Consider the following 16,991-nt stretch of genomic DNA (forward strand, 5'->3'; position numbering starts at 1 on the left):
TGAACATCGATTTATTAATCATCAGCTTTTGGATGTCAAATAGTTTTCCATTACCCACCTACAAAATGACATCACTACTATAAAGTGCACGATTCAATAGCATTTCTTACCTAACCAGTCCCACTATTAGCAGAAAGTGATCTTTTACATGCATGTTCCCACAGATATGACAGCACATACCACACACTTTGATATACCAGTCGTGAGGCACTGGTTGGTAATGGGAAAACGATCAAAGAATGGATCCACTTAGGTGATTCGATCCTACGACTGCTAAGCTAGATCTCACCCTCTATCATGGATCCCGACCCACATCAATACCAGTGTGTGCAAGTCGACAAATAGGCGCATGGTGTATTTACTGTTACATATGAATATTCATTAAACTGTCAGCGTCTAGAGCGATCTGTACGTGAGGGGTTAGAGAGCCTGTCTGCGTATAACCCCAGACAAAAAGAAGAGCAGACAACCCTGGAGGTAAGTCTCGTAGTAATTCCGTACCTAATCAAGAGTAGTCGACCCAGGTGTTTAGTCTCGCGCACCCATTCAGGTTTTTTTTTAACCACATCTCCCCCTTACCATCTCCACACTGAAGTCCTCAATGGGATCTTTCCCCCCTAAATAATCTAAAATATTAATAAAATAATAATTAATTAATTTTGGTGTAATATTTCCATGGCCAAGGCCAACCTTTTCTGCCTAATTTACATGGGCAATTAAAAATATAATAAAAAGTAGAATGAATTAATTTTTTAATTAATTTAGATAGCCTGTCTAAAATTGGCGTTAAAGTTTATAAAGCGATATATTATATTTTTTATTATGCTTATTATTGTTTAGACTACACCATCCAAATTATACTTTCCCCTCCTTGTCAAAATTATCCCCATAAATTACGTTCTGTCCGACGCCCGGCCCCGGCCATTCCAGAGACGGGGCATGGGATGGACGTGCCTGAACCTCTTTTGGATATAGGCACGTTAATAAAGTTAAAGAAAGACAGTTACCACAGTCAAGGTTAGATAACACCAGGAAATAACCCTCGTACTAACTCCGTAACCTCACTCAAGGGTGGGGCGGGACATAGCCCAGTGGTAAAGTACCCGCCTGATGTCACCACAGTCAAGGTTAGATAACACCAGGAAATAACCCTCGTACTAACTCCGTAACCTCACTCAAGGGTGGGGCGGGACGTAGCCCAGTGGTAAAGTACCCACCTGATGTCACCACAGTCAAGGTTAGATAACAACAGGAAATAACCCTCGTACTAACTCCGTAACCTCACTCAAGGGTGGGGCGGGACGTAGCCCAGTGGTAAAGTACCCGCCTGATGTCACCACAGTCAAGGTTAGATAACACCAGGAAATAACCCTCGTACTAACTCCGTAACCTCACTCAAGGGTGGGGCGGGACGTAGCCCAGTGGTAAAGTACCCGCCTGATGCCACCACAGTCAAGGTTAGATAACACCAGGAAATAACCCTCGTACTAACTCCGTAACCTCACTCAAGGGTGGGGCGGGACGTAGCCCAGTGGTAAAGTACCCGCCTGATGTTACCACAGTCAAGGTTAGATAACACCAGGAAATAACCCTCGTACTAACTCCGTAACCTCACTCAAGGGTGGGGCGGGACGTAGCCCAGTGGTGAAGTACCCGTCTGATGCGTGGACGGTCTAAGATCGATCCTTTGCAGTTGACCCATAAGGCTATTTCTCATTCCATCCAGGGCACCACGACTGCTATGTCAAAGGCCCTTTTGTGCGCTGTCCTGTCTGTGAGATGGTGCACATAAAATATCGCTTGATCCCTTGGACTATATGTCAACATTGATTCATTCATTATTTACCATCGTCATCATTATCATCATCATCATCATCATCATCAACAACATCATTATCACCATCATCCTAATCATAATCATCATTATTAACTGTTACATCAAACATAGAAGAACACAAAAGTATAAAACAAAGATAATCCAGACGAATGTATGTTGAGCAATCCCATCATGGAAAAACCCACCCTAAAAAAGAAAAATAACACCAAAATAAACAAAGATGGCGGCAAGCTTTCTGACTTCCGCTATCTTCTCTGCAGATCCACGCCTGCTGTGACGTCTGCTATCTTTAACCTTTATATAATCGTCAAAACAAATCTGCAATTAACTAATCAGAAACACGAGTGTTTTCATTAGGACGATTTCGTGTTGTGTTTCTCTAGTTATAAAAATAGTATTACACATACATATTTTATACAGACATAACATTATCTTTTTACAAGAAAAACAAATACTTTAATTTCCGAAGACTGTACTGACCCATGTTTAATATATATGTTAATTGTAATAAGTACAGCAAATGCTAATGCTAATCAGAAATGCCAGTTGTAATAACATTAAGTACAACAAATGCTAATGCTAATCAGAAATGCCAGTTGTAATAGCATTAAGTACAACAAATGCTAATGCTAATCAGAAATGCCAGTTGTAATAACATTAAGTACAACAAATGCTAATGCTAATCAGAAATGCCAGTTGTAATAGCATTAAGTACAACAAATGCTAATAATGCCAGTGATTTTCATATGTTTTTTTCAGGATATAATCCGTTAATTTTAATTATGGGAAAATTTACTTCTTTTCATTTTAACGTATTGCCCTGCTTATATCCAATTAAACGTCAAACACGCTGTCCTGGGCACACACTTCAGCTATCTGGGCTGTTTGTTCAGGACAGTGGGTTAGTTGTTAGTGTCTAGTGAGAGATCAGAGGGTAAAGTTGTCTTACACCTACCCATTGAGTCGTTAAAACTCGCTCTGGGTGGGAGGCGGTACCTGGCTGCGAACCCTGTACCTATCAGCCTTAAGTCCGGTGGTTTAACCACGATACCACCGGTGCCAGTAAATTTAGTTCAATTGTAAAGCTGAGGGATTGATTAACTAAGGTAGATTATCACGGCTGAACTAAACTGGAGAGTACCATCAGCAAGGTTGGATCCACAGACAGATCCGTGGCGGGCGATAATCTCACTTTGACCTGAAATTGTGTAGGACTGTGCACACCAAACACGGGCATCAGTGGCTGTGATGTGTCGATGTTTGGTATGGAGTGAACCAGTGACTTGGTGTTGATGTTCACCACGTGGAGGGTGGAGTTCTCTATGTCAAGAAGTAACCCCAGTGTGACGTTTAAACTTGTGTTTGGTTTAAACACTGTTACAGGACAGTGACACATATACGTTCCACGTGATACAACCACTAGACACATACTGTTGTGAATGGTACAGCTGTGTACACAAACACACCACGCGTGTCTGTTTTTCGCAATCTGTATCTCATCATCGCAATGCCCTTCTACACAGACACCAACTTGTACTGCAACAAAGTTTGATTTCGCTTCTTCCAGCACCGTACAATCTACGTTCGTCTGCCAATACCAGCATCCGAGTCCTGATATAGGAAGTCTGTCTGTAACTCCCTTAAACATTTGTAGACTATCTGGAGGATTAAATGGAGGTTTGGGTGAATATGTGTTGACAAGCAGACCGCTTGCTGTAATTTCACAATGTTTCCTGTTTCTACTCCAGTCATCAAACTCAGCTGTCGACACTGCAAGACGAGAATACGTTAAAAAAAAGAAGACTACGAGTAAATGAAAGAGAAATAAAGAATTCTAAAACTTGATATCACTGCTAATTCTAAAACTTCATATCATTGCTAATTCAAAAACTTGATATCATTGCTAATTGGGGCGAGACGTAGCCCAGTGGTAAATCATCCGCTTGATGCGTGGTCGGTCTGGGATCGATCCCCGTCGGCGGGCCCATTGGGTTATTTCTCGTTCCAGCAAGTGCACCACGACTGGTATATCAAAGGCCGTGGTATGTACTATCCTGTCTGTGGGATGGTGCATATGAAAGAACCCTTGCTGCTAATTGAAAAGAGTAGCCCATGAAGTGGCGACAGCGGGTTTCCTCTCTCTATCTGTGTGGTCCTTAACCATATGTCTGACGCCATATAACCGTAAATAAAATGTGTTGAGTGTGCGTCGTTAAATAAAACATTTCTTTCTTTCTTTCATTGCTAATTCTAAAGCATGATATCATTGCTAATTCTAAACCCTGATATCATTGCTAATTATAAACCATGATATCATTGCTAATTCTAAAACTTGATATTATTGCTAATTCTAAAGCATGATATCATTGCTAATTCTAAAACATGATATCATTGCTAATTCTAAAACATGATGTCAGTGCTAATTCTAAAACTTGATATCATTGCTAATTCTAAAACCTGATATCATTGCTAATTCTAAAACCTTATATCGTTGATAATTATAAAACCTGATATTGCTAATTCTAAAACTTAATATCATTGCTAATTCTAAAACCTGATATTGCTAATTCTAAAACTGGATATCATTGCTAATTCTAAAACATGATATCATTGCTAATTCTAAAACCTGATATCATTGCTAATTCTAAAACATGATATCGTCGATAATTCTAAAACTTTATATCATTGCTAATTCTAAAACCTGATATTGCTATTTCTAAAACATAATATCATTGCTAATTCTAAAACATGATATCATTGCTAATTCTAAAACCTGATATCATTAATAATTCTGAAACATGATATCATTACTAATTCTAAAACCTGATATCATTACTAATTCTAAAACATGATATTGTCGATAATTCTAAAACGTTATATCATTGCTAATTCTAAAACATGATATCGTCGATAATTCTAAAACTTTATATCATTACTAATTCTAAAACATGATATCATTACTAATTCTAAAACCTGATATCATTACTAATTCTAAAACATGATATCATTGCTAATTCTAAACCCTGATATCATTGCTAATTCTAAAACCTGATATCATTGCTAATTCTAAAACCTTATATCGTTGATAATTCTAAAACCTGATATTGCTAATTCTAACACTTAATATCATTGCTAATTCTAAAACCTGATATTGCTAATTCTAAAACTGGATATCATTGCTAATTCTAAAACATGACATCAGTGCTAATTCTAAAACTTGATATCATTGCTAATTCTAAAACATGATATCATTGCTAATTCTAAAACCTTATATCGTTGACAATTCTAAAACCTGATATTGCTAATTCTAAAACTTGATATCATTGCTAATTCTAAAACCTGATATTGCTAATTCTAAAACATGATTTCATTGCTAATTCTAAAACATGATATCATTACTAATTCTAAAACATGATATCGTCGATAATTCTAAAACTTTATATCATTACTAATTCTAAAACATGATATCATTACTAATTCTAAAACATGATATCATTACTAATTCTAAAACCTGATATCATTGCTGCAACACGATAAACCTTTAGCTCTTTATTCAATAGTTATGTTCATCATTGTATAATTATAATTGAGGGCAATATCATGTTTTATGGACCGAAGAAATTGATATTGACCGAGGCCGAAATGTGGTCAATAATTGTTTTATTACATAATGTCATCCATAAGACAAGTACATTCCTGCTTTGTTTATCAAAATCGAAATACGCCAACCTGATAATTTCCCGCCATGCGTTAAAACTGATTGGAGTTAGTGACGTCACGTAATCCTATGACGTTGTATGACACGCAGAGGAATGCGGAAATAAACAGTTGAAACATTACAAGACAAAAAATCAAATTCGAGACATTATAACCAGCAAGAATGCCAAAATCATATTAATAGCAAAATAAAGCACAGAATGTGATAAATCTGAACATACATTTATACTGAACAGTTACCGATTACCTTCAAATGCATTTTTCATTTGTAACATAAAATCCTGAGAGTGCCGATTCCAACTGCATTTTGATGTATCATGTACGTTTGTAAATCTGCGATATATTCCATACATAATTTGACGATTACTGACCATGTTTTTGTCGTATTTGCGGAATTAAACTCGGTATGACTAAAGATGTTATCTTTTTGCTGAAGGACAGCAACACGTTTTGTCACACGTTTGTGCTTGTCAAGTTGTTGACATTAGAATTAGCAGTTGACGTTGCATTACATTACCTACTCATTTATTGGATAGAATTTTGTCTCATGTTTATTTTCATTGGTCAGGGCAATATCACTTTTGATGGACCGGTGAGACCGTCTCAGGGCAGTATCACTATTTACGGACGGTCATGTGACTGGTTTTTGACCAATAAGAATACAGATATATTTTCAATATGTAATATTATGAACTAAAGTTTGTTTTGTTTAATGACACACTGTTAGATGTCAAATATTTGGTAATTTAACACATAGTGTTAAAGAGGAAACTCTACATTTTCGCCATTAGTAGCAAGTGATCTTTTATATGCACCATCCCGCAGTTATGATAATACACATACTGTGGCCTTTGATATACCAGTCGTGGTGCTCTGGCTGCAACGAGAAATAACCCAATGGGTCCACAGACGAGGATCGATTGCATTACCAGTGGGCTGCGTTCCGCCGATCTATAATAAGAATTATAAATTAGGTGCTTTAGTTAAAGTGTCAATAACACTAGAATCTTGAAGTTTGGGGGTGGGGTGCGGGTGGATGGATGGGGAGTGTTTCTTGCTTTTTATGATATATATTTAATTGGCATGTGGAACACTTCGTCGGCTTTCCGACAAAGGGGCGAATATTAAAAATTTAGGAAATTGACATAAAATAATTGTTCATATTGTTGGGGCAGTGGATTTTGATTCTGAAATCATCAGCTTGATATTATACTTATTTAATTAGTAAATTATTTAATTAATGTTTAACTGAGGAACAGCCGAATTTACATTCGTCCGTTCGTGAGAGAAGTGAAGGATTGTATCGCTACACGCACGCACGCACACATACACACACACGCACGCGCAAGCATACACATACGCACGCACACACACACATATATATATATATATATATATATACACGCACACACACACAGATACGCACACACAGACACGCACGCATACACACACGCACAAACACACACACGCACACAGACAGACATTGGACTTATTTTATCGTCTACATCTAGTGCCACATCCACTTAGACTATTGTAACAACACTGCAGTATTTGAGGGTCACGGGTTTGGCACTGCATATATAAACGCAGGACTGGCTATGTCAAAATACCTCCCCCACCCCTCTGGAGTAGATGCATTTTATTCATTCTCTTCACTGATGGGTGATGGGTGATGGGTGATGGTGGGTGCTATAATAAGGCGTCCTAAGGTTTTCATTGTTGTTTCATTCTGGCACCACACACACACACACACACAGACACACATACACACACAGCCACACACACACATACACACACACAGACACGTACACACATACACACACACAGACAGACACAGATACACACACATACACACACAGACACACACACACATATACACACTCATACATATACACACACATACACAGACACACACATACCATGACATCCATACATACACAATCATACACATACAGAGAGACACACACAATTCTAAACTGTGACTAATAAAACAGCTATCCGCGATCAAGACTCATCAGACTTCATACTTTGCTATCAGATTTCATACTTCATATTTTTATTATCCAGAACTTTTAAGCCCTATTTTCAGAACGTTTTTTTTTTTTTATCTTTATCCAGGACACTGAATATATTACCTGGAAAGGAATGTTTAACGACACCCCAGTACATTGTGTATTCAGTGGCTGGTATATCTCAAAGATAAGCTGCACCTAATATTGATATATCACTTGTATACTCGAGTTGTAAAAATACAAAAATGAAACATATTGCAGTTTGCAGGATTTTGTTTACGGTGTGTTTGGGTTTGAATGCGTGTATGTCTCAATTGTGGATTCTGCAGCAAAACACTTCATAGCCATAATACATATCTAACCAAATCTTGAATATTTTTACAGCACTCGCTTGGTTTTGGTCAAGTGAGCGCTTTTACCACTGGACTACGTCCTGCCCCCCCCCCCCCCCAATTAATAAATACGTTGATTTATTAGTACAATTAGTTTTGTTTCCAGGGATACAACTACATTGATGTCAAATAAAGTATCAGATTTTAACATTGCGTTGTTAATACCGATGAGTAATGGGACATGAATACGTTGCTCAACTAAGGGTGTGCCGCAACCCCCAATGTTCACCACACTCATATGTTTAACAATCAATAATTCGGAATACAGAAATGGTATACATATAATAACAACGCTAAAAATATAATAATACTAGTAATAGTAGTGATAGTAGTAGTAGTAGTAGTAGTAGTAGTAGTAGTAATAGTAGTAGTAGTAGTTTTAGTAGTAGTAGTAGTAGTAGTTGCAGTAGTAGTAGTAGTAGTAGTAGTTTTAGTAGTAGTAGTAGTAGCAGCAGCAGAATAGTAGTAGTAATAGTAGTAGTACTTTATATAAATTTTTATTACAACGCTAAAATATAATAATAATAATAGTAATGGTAGTAGTAGTAGTAGTATTTTCGTGATAGTGGTAGTGGTGGTAGTAGTAGTAGTAGTTTTAGTAGTAGTAGTAGTAGTAGTAGTAGAAACAAAATAGTAGTAGTAGTAATATTAGTAGTAGTAGTAGCAACAAAATAGTAGTAGTAGTAATAGTAATAGTAGTAGTAGTGGTAGTGGTAGTAGTAGTAGTAATAATAGTAGTAGTAACATCAGACTAGTAGTAGTTGTAGTAGTAGTAGTACATTATATACATTTTTATTAGAGGCCTGTTTTAACACTATCACATTGAAACAAACCAAACAATGCAAGAAACAAATTAAAACTATTTTAAAATAGTTTACCTTATTTCTAATAGTATATTCATGGTGAGCGATACACTTTAACTTTACACCAGCACAATAACGATGATACCACACGTCTTAGTGGTTAAACCTGCACACAACAAATACAACTGTCTACCGATTTACTGTCTAGTTAGATAGCAGTAGTAGTCCTTTCGATTTCCCTCTAGCTATTCTCCGAAATACTCTTTTTTTATATATAACTTCCTTCGTCTATTCTCGGAAATATTCCCTATATTGTCAGTCATACACGTGTGTGTATGTTAACTACTTAATAAATATTATTTCGCCCGTTCAGTAGGTCGGGGAATAGTTAAATTGCTATAATTTTATATAAACTGCTACATACAATTGTGCTATTTCATTTATTTTCTAGTTTCTGTCAGATACTTACGTTGCACCAAAATGTGGCGTACCGTTATATTTGTTGTGTTCAGGTTCTACGTTCATTGTTATTGTACAGGTGTAAAGTTACAAGTCAGTGTGGAGGATCTTTCTTCAAAATAAATGAATGGCTTTATATAAATGAATGCATTAATTTCTATAATTTCAGTGCAAACATGTTTCATTTGCTTTACCTTTGAAGATAGTTTTAATGTGCTTTTATATTTTACAGTATACCGTAATACTTATGAAAATAGCGTATCTCTTTTCGTTGTACTTAGCCGAACACATCACAAAATAATTATTACAGACATTGTTGACGATTACTGAACTTGTAATCTACTTTGAGATCAGCATGTTTAAATCCCACGCTAGTAAAGCTATATTGCTTGTATGACAGCGAGAGTATTACAACACAGTTTATGTTACCTGAGGTCCACAGTCTGTCATCTAGCGCCATTGAAAACATTGACCCAGATAGCAAACCTCACCTGACGTGACTATCTACGACAGGGGCGTGTCTAGCCTAGCGGTTCTGTTGAACCAAATCAATTATCGTTGCATACAATGTTAACATTTTGTAAATCGGCGCTCTGACAGTACACCTTGACACATTTTAAACACCTCAAATTTAATCTACCGGCAAGTAAGTGGGGTCTCACTTGGCATTTAAGAGATATAACTGAAACACTAATCGTTAAGAACACTAATATTACCAAACCAACTGGTGTCAGCAAACAAATAAAAGCAAAGAAACAAACAGCACCATTAACAACAACAGTTAATAATAACAATATTAATGTACAGGCCAGGTATAAATCTGACCTTGGTGTTGGTTTAGGCTTCATTGTATAACGTCTATTGTGTTTTGTTTTTTTGTTTTGTATTCACAGTGGACATACATGTGGATGTTTTTTTACAGTGTTTTATTCTAGTTGACTTGACACCCAAAATAATAGCCGTTAAAAGATTTCTCGTGGGGAAGGACTGTAACTGTTTGCCACACAGAATGAATGATATCATATGCAAATTATAAAAAGAACATACTCTGGTATGGTTTGGTTTAAAGTGAGACTTTAATGTCGTCAGACAAAATGCGTGTGTGATGATTTTCATTCATTTGTATTTCTTTAACACATTGTCGACGTTGTCTTTGTTGCCGTCAATCAGCCATTCATTCCTTCGTTTAATAATATAGCTTTCTATTCAATCTGTAAACCTTTATTGATAGCCATTTAACAACTGTCGGACCTCATCCAAAGACATTTTGTTACGCCTTTCAGTGTTTATTAAACCAGGTGAACTGCAAAAGACATACCAACGCGTGCCCGTCTTAAGCAGCAGAATGAATCTTTTATGGTATGCACATTGACCGTCAAAGTTTGTTGGATGAAAAACATAATTTTGACAGTTTTAGAGAGAAAACCCGCTACATTTTTTTCCCATGAGTAGTAAAGGATCTTTTATATACACAATCTCATACCCCTTATGGGGCCAGTATTTCATAATTAAATACAAACTTTTTGTACATGTGTGTGTGTGTGTGTGTGTGTGTGTGTGTGTGTGTGTGTGTGTGTGTGTGTGTGAAACACTCCAGCCCATTGCTTTGAGGAAAGAACGCGTGACTGCAACTCAACGTTCCAACCTAACCTATGTTCTTTTAACTGCATTTTAAACACGAGTACAAGCCTTTATATACAACCAGTGTATTATGTCTGGTATATCAAAGGCCGTGGTATGTACTGTCCTGTACACACAACTCTTGCTACTATAAGGTAGCGGCATACATATTCAATCACAAATCTAGTTATAGAGCAGAATACACCAAAAAACTAAACATTGGTTGAGAGAGAGAGAGAGAGAGAGAGAGAGAGAGAGAGAGAGAGAGAGAGAGAGAGAGAGAGAGAGAGAGAGAGAGAGACGATATGCCACACGAGATTAATCCATTAGTGTAAGTCGGCTACACGCGCGCCGCCATGGTTTTAACAAGTAGTACGTATTGACCAAAGGGAAATAAGTGCATTTTTAAACAGAAAATTTATCTAGAGAACTAGCCTTCTTACAGGGCTTTTTAATTACCAAATGGGTAAATACGAGTTGTAAGATAAAATTGTGGTATCTAACGGACATTAAAGTATTACTCTATTTCTTACATATCCTCAAAATCAGGTTTTAAGCAAATTTTAACATATTTTTCGACCAAAAGTTATTTACAGTCATTGCACTTACTCGTCAGAGGCACATGATTGTCAGGTTAACTATACGTCAGTGTAATCGATTTCCACCGTGTTGTTTTTCATTGGATGTACAGGAGTAGCATTACGGATTTTTTCCAAGGAGTCCATTTTCCCTCCCAGTGAACTCGTTTCCACGAGTCCATCCTCAAAATCCATGAGTCCATATTATTATATAATACCCTTTATTTTGGTACTAAACACGATATGTTTATCTTTGAATGCTATTCAGTTTCAAATTCCCTTTATTTTGACACCAAACTCGATATAAACATTGATTTGACACCCCCTCCCACCACCACCGCCACCACTATCCCCTGGGTAAGAATCCCTACCCCAGGGCCAGGCATAAGAATACATAGAGGCAAGAAAATATCAGTGTAGCCAATTTAAGTCATAATGAAGTCATTTTGTAGACTTTAATTTCGATAGTTGTGTTAATGGTTTAAACAAATAATTAAACAAATTCACTCAATGCATAAACTATATCGATGTTCAGACGCATAGTGATATATTGATGTAGTTTGCTGATATAGTGGCCGCAATTATTAAGTTATTGTGACATTTCATCTTTCCACTATAGTAAGGTACACGTCGACTGTTAAAACGGCTCCAGTGTTAGTAACGTAGCCCGTGTACTGCTTACGGAAACCCCATACGTCAGTTCGAGGATTTCCGATGGCGTTTCGGCCTGAGAGAATATATCGTAATCAACAGAAGCGTCATGTATACCTTTCAAAATATAGACACGTCTTGTAGACGATCAGGAGAAGAAAGCGATTTTCACTAATTGTTACAATAGGTACGGAGTTCATGACGGGATTATGAGTGACAGACTGTTTGACTTGGCCAACTGATTACATGCGTCCAGATCACTTAGGACGTGGTGATGATGAAATAATGGAATAAACATGTGTATGGAATGCGTCTTTGAAAATAAACAGGGACGGTTTTATTATCACGTGTGGTGATGAGCAGGCGTCCAAGTCTGCTTTCCATACGTTCAGGGACGCATGGACGCATCCCTGATGTATGGCACTGTTTACCTGGTCTTCAAATTGTCAACAAACGTACGTGTGTAAACAACTATGTGTTAATAAAACTAACGCATGGTGTCCTCACCAACGAGTGTGTAAGAAAATACAATATCCTACTTCATGGGCGTCGATCGGTGGGGGACAGGGGGGACGCGTCCCCCTCACTTTTCAACGCCGGGGGACAATCTATATAAATGCCCCCCCCCCCCCCACTTTTTCGTTTAGCACACACAAAAACACACAATGTACACACACACACACACACTGTACACACACACACACACACACACACACACAATGCACTCACACACACACACACACAGTGTACACACACACACTAACACACACACAATGCACACACACACACTAACACACACACAAAGTACACACACACATACACAATGTACACACAATGTACACACACACTAACACACACACAATGTACACACACACACTAACACACACACAAAATACACACACGCATACACAATGTACACACACACACACACACATACACACACACACTAACACGTCCCCCCACTTTTAAAGCCGGATTGACGCCAATGCCCTACTTTAATAATACTGTCTTCACCAGTTTTAAACTAATTGGACACTTAGTTCCCCAAATCGTCACGAATCCCCCATAACTGACTACTATTACAACGTACTGCTCTCATTTTACATTCGTTTCAACTTATTTTCATGTTTATATCTAATTAAGGTTGAAGCAAGTTGTCCTGGGTACACACCTCCGCTATCTCTTCGTGGTTAATGAAAGAAGTCGGTGTAATGGCCTTACACCTATCCACTACGTGGGAGCCGGTACCGGGATACGAACCCAGTACCTACCAGCCTTACGTCCGATGACTTAACTACTGTTCCACCGGAGCCGGTTACCCCCCCCCCCCCCCCCAACACACACACGCACACACACACACACACACAAACACGAACATGCACAAATACACATTCACACACGCACGAACACGCACAGATACACACACACAAACACACACGTGTACATACACACACACGCGCACGCGCGCACACACACACACACACACACACACACACACACACACACCACTTATATAATAGTACATATCGTCCCTACAGGCCATTGTTACACTAGGTATCACATTGAAACAAACCAAACATACAAATAAAAAATAGAAATTATTTACAAACAGGTTACCTTATATCCAGTGGTATGTTCATGGTGAGTGATGCATTTTGACTTCACACATGTACAGTAACAATGATACCACACGTCTTGGTGGTTAAAATGAGTAGAACGTCAACACAGCAAATAAAACCGTCTGCCAATTTTACTCTGTACTTAAGTAGTAGTAGTCATCAGTTTCTCTCTACAATACACTTTAGTAATTATTCTGATTATAGTTCGACTATTCTCCGAAATACTCCTTATTCAAAAACTTCGTTCGTCTTTCTCGGAAATATCCCCCATATGGTCAATCACTGTGAGTACTGTATTAATATTACTCCAACGAAGCCAGTAAGTCCCAGTTCAACGGGTCGGAAACTAATTTAAATTGCAATATTTTTTATATAAACTACTACATAAAATGCTGTTATTTTCTAACATGTAATGTGGAGCGAGTATTATAATAAATAGCGACAATCGACCACGTACATACCATGTGGAAATCAATGTGCTTTACCTGGCGCTATTCACTACACTGGCCTAGATGTAGATAACAGGCAGCCTGATCTGTAGCCCTGACAACAGGTAAACTGGGACACTGGAGTAACCTGACCTGACCTGCAGTATTGACAACAAGTAAACTGGGACACTGGAGTAACCTGACCTGATGTTACCTTGTATCGATACCGAAAGTAGATCGTTATTTTCTACTGACTTGTTTACTACTGGCCGATGTTAGAAGGCACAAACAGTTAACATAGACATGCTAATTACAATAATGTACCACACTAGAAAATAAATAACTAAATATTCATTATTTCAATGTTTTATTATGAATTATAACCGGATCAAATCATGTAATAGTGTACTAAATTGATACCTGCACAGATATTAAAGGTCCACTCCCATAGTTGCATGTGACACATTTCGGAAGTGTTACATTCATGTACGATGTATAACTACTGTGACGGAACATGCTCTTAAATTTGTTTCGCCTGTGGCGATTTTAATTGTGTTAGAGGGCCGTGTGCAGTTCATTGCACGTAGCCCAGGTGGGCAACTTGTTACGTAATACTTCGCGCGATCGGGCATTCCAATATGCACTTATTCCAGCTGTGGAGGCCATGTGGCGAGTAGTTACCTCTGCGAGTGCGGTTTTTACAACCGTGATTTGGCGACGATGGCGTCAGTAAGTCTGACGATCAGAGAGAAATAATACCGCTTGGTCGCGGTGGAAATATCAGATGATAGGGGGAGGTACCGCCTTGTACCCCCAGGCGAATTCTGATTTTATAATAAATAGCTAGTTTTTAGAGATATCGAGGAGAACCAGAAAAGGAAGGCTTCCCGGGAACGTTGTCCGTTTGGACTGGTAAATATTTTATTTCTGCTCCATGTATAACCTTGATGTGATTGATGTGACTTTAAATATTTTAATACTGTATTATACCAATATTCTTTAGACAGTGTCTTCGGTCATCTGACGAAGTAAATCGTAGACTTTTTGTTCTAACATTATACGAGTATTTGGTAATATAAAGCTTAGCCAGTTATCCTAGAAGACCTAGGTAAACTGTAGGTTATTGTCTTTATTGTGATAGGTATCAGTATTAATTCTGTGTTACAAGGTTACTGAATGAGTAGTTAGGGTTAATTAAAAATTAACCAGTTAGGAATAGAGCTGTAATTCCTTTATTAATTAAGTTCCCCAAGAAGCGTTTCTAAATTATCACACGTTACTGAACGAGTAGTAAGGGTTAATTAAAAATTAACCAGTTAGGAATGGTGTTGTAATTCCTTTATTAATTAACTTCTCCTGGAAGCGTTTCTCAATTATCACACGTGTGGGTGTTGTGTCACGGTGAAGTGGTTCGCATATTGTGTAACTAGACACCTAGAGATTAACTAATTAAGTGATCAGTTCTGGGTTGTTATTATTGTTGTTATTAATTAACTACTATGGCTGTACATTTGTCAGCGTAGGTTAATACAGATTCCAAAGTGTATTGTGTTTTTGTTGTGTTTCTAGTGAACTAACGTGCTATAATAATATATACTTTATATAAGATCGTATCTCTGATCATACCTAGACGAGCCATACTAGGGTTTAACCGCCTGTTACAGAGAGATCTAATAGATATACAGTTAGGAGAGATATTTTGATAATCGTGTTTTATTCAGTTACGGGTATTATAGAATCCCCGTGACAACTACACTGTAATAAATTGCACAATATTTGTATATGTATTACTCGACAATATCAGTAATGTAATGTGTTGTCACTGGGCATAAACAATCGGGTACATAGAACTCCTTGGTTACAAGTAGGAAACAGATACTACAGTTTACGTTCCCTGATAACAACCGTGTATATTTTTTAGCCACCCTCTCCTAGTTTTTGCATTTATGTTAGTATTGTGAACAATGCATAATTATTAACCTCTCTGTTACCTATAGTTTTTACTGATCTCCTCTTGACACCAGCCTCGGTGACGTCGTGGTTTAACCATCGGATATAAGGCTGGTAGGTACAGGGTTCGCAGCCCGTTACAAGTGTCACATATAATGTACACTCCCCTGGATTTGCACTCTCCAGTCAATTATATATGTTGAATAAACACTCCCCAGTCCAAATTATGCATGTAATATACACTCCCCCAGTCTATATTATATGTATAATAAGCACTCCCTCTGAATACTATGCACTCCACTAGACTATATTACACTATGCTATCATAATTTTGTAAACACTCACAGAATTATATTTTTGGAGTGTGTTTGATGTTTGTAAAAGCTGGTATAAATCTCAGTGGCGAATCTGGAATATGAATCAGGGGCGAACCCAAGGGGACCAACACTTTATTTGATTCACCCTTGCAGATTTGCGGAATAGAAATAACTCATCATGTGTGGTGATCCAATGGATCACAGAATCTGCTTGTTTAAAGACCTTTATAAAAAAGTATTTAACTAAGGAAATTACAGGGATGATATGAAAGACAAAGGAAGAACAGCGAATTTTAGACGACATTGCAAACGATTTTCCACTGAAGATGGAACATTATTTTACTTAGCGAAACAAATGATGACCGAATAAAGATAATTTAATTTTGGAATGGTAAAACGCTCGTCTGATGCGAGGTCGGTCTAGGGTCGACAGGACCAAGTCAATCGCTGGTATGTTTTAATGTGTACATACCTGACAGGACCAAGTCAATCGCTGGTATGTTTTAATGTGTACATACCTGACAGGACCAAGTCAATCGCTGGTATGTTTTAATGTGTACATACCTGACAGGACCAAGTCAATCGCTGGTATGTTTTAATGTGTACAT

The 16,991-nt window shown here is 37.7% G+C and overlaps 1 protein-coding gene across 4 annotated transcripts; it reads right to left on the bottom strand.

Annotated features, from left to right (window-relative positions):
- Nucleotides 1-1,816: 1,816 nt before the first annotated feature.
- On the bottom strand, nt 1,817-14,172 carry LOC121378047. 4 transcript variants are annotated; one of them, XM_041506145.1, is made up of 3 exons: nt 9,650-9,829; nt 6,398-6,505; nt 1,817-3,607 (listed from the first exon to the last, which is right to left on the bottom strand). In XM_041506145.1, coding segments are annotated over exons 2-3 (657 nt in total). In that variant the 5' UTR covers nt 6,399-6,505; nt 9,650-9,829; the 3' UTR covers nt 1,817-2,951. The 4 variants fall into 4 exon arrangements, 3 of the variants coding, with proteins under 3 accessions (XP_041362079.1, XP_041362078.1, XP_041362080.1); XR_005958664.1 differs by lacking the exons at nt 6,398-6,505; nt 9,650-9,829 and adding an exon at nt 13,687-14,172; XM_041506144.1 differs by lacking the exon at nt 6,398-6,505 and having other exon boundaries at nt 9,650-9,830.
- Between the last annotated feature and the right edge of the window lie 2,819 nt (nt 14,173-16,991).

The sequence above is a fragment of the Gigantopelta aegis genome, chromosome 7 (assembly GCF_016097555.1).
Source record: "Gigantopelta aegis isolate Gae_Host chromosome 7, Gae_host_genome, whole genome shotgun sequence".
NCBI lineage: Eukaryota > Metazoa > Mollusca > Gastropoda > Neomphalida > Peltospiridae > Gigantopelta > Gigantopelta aegis.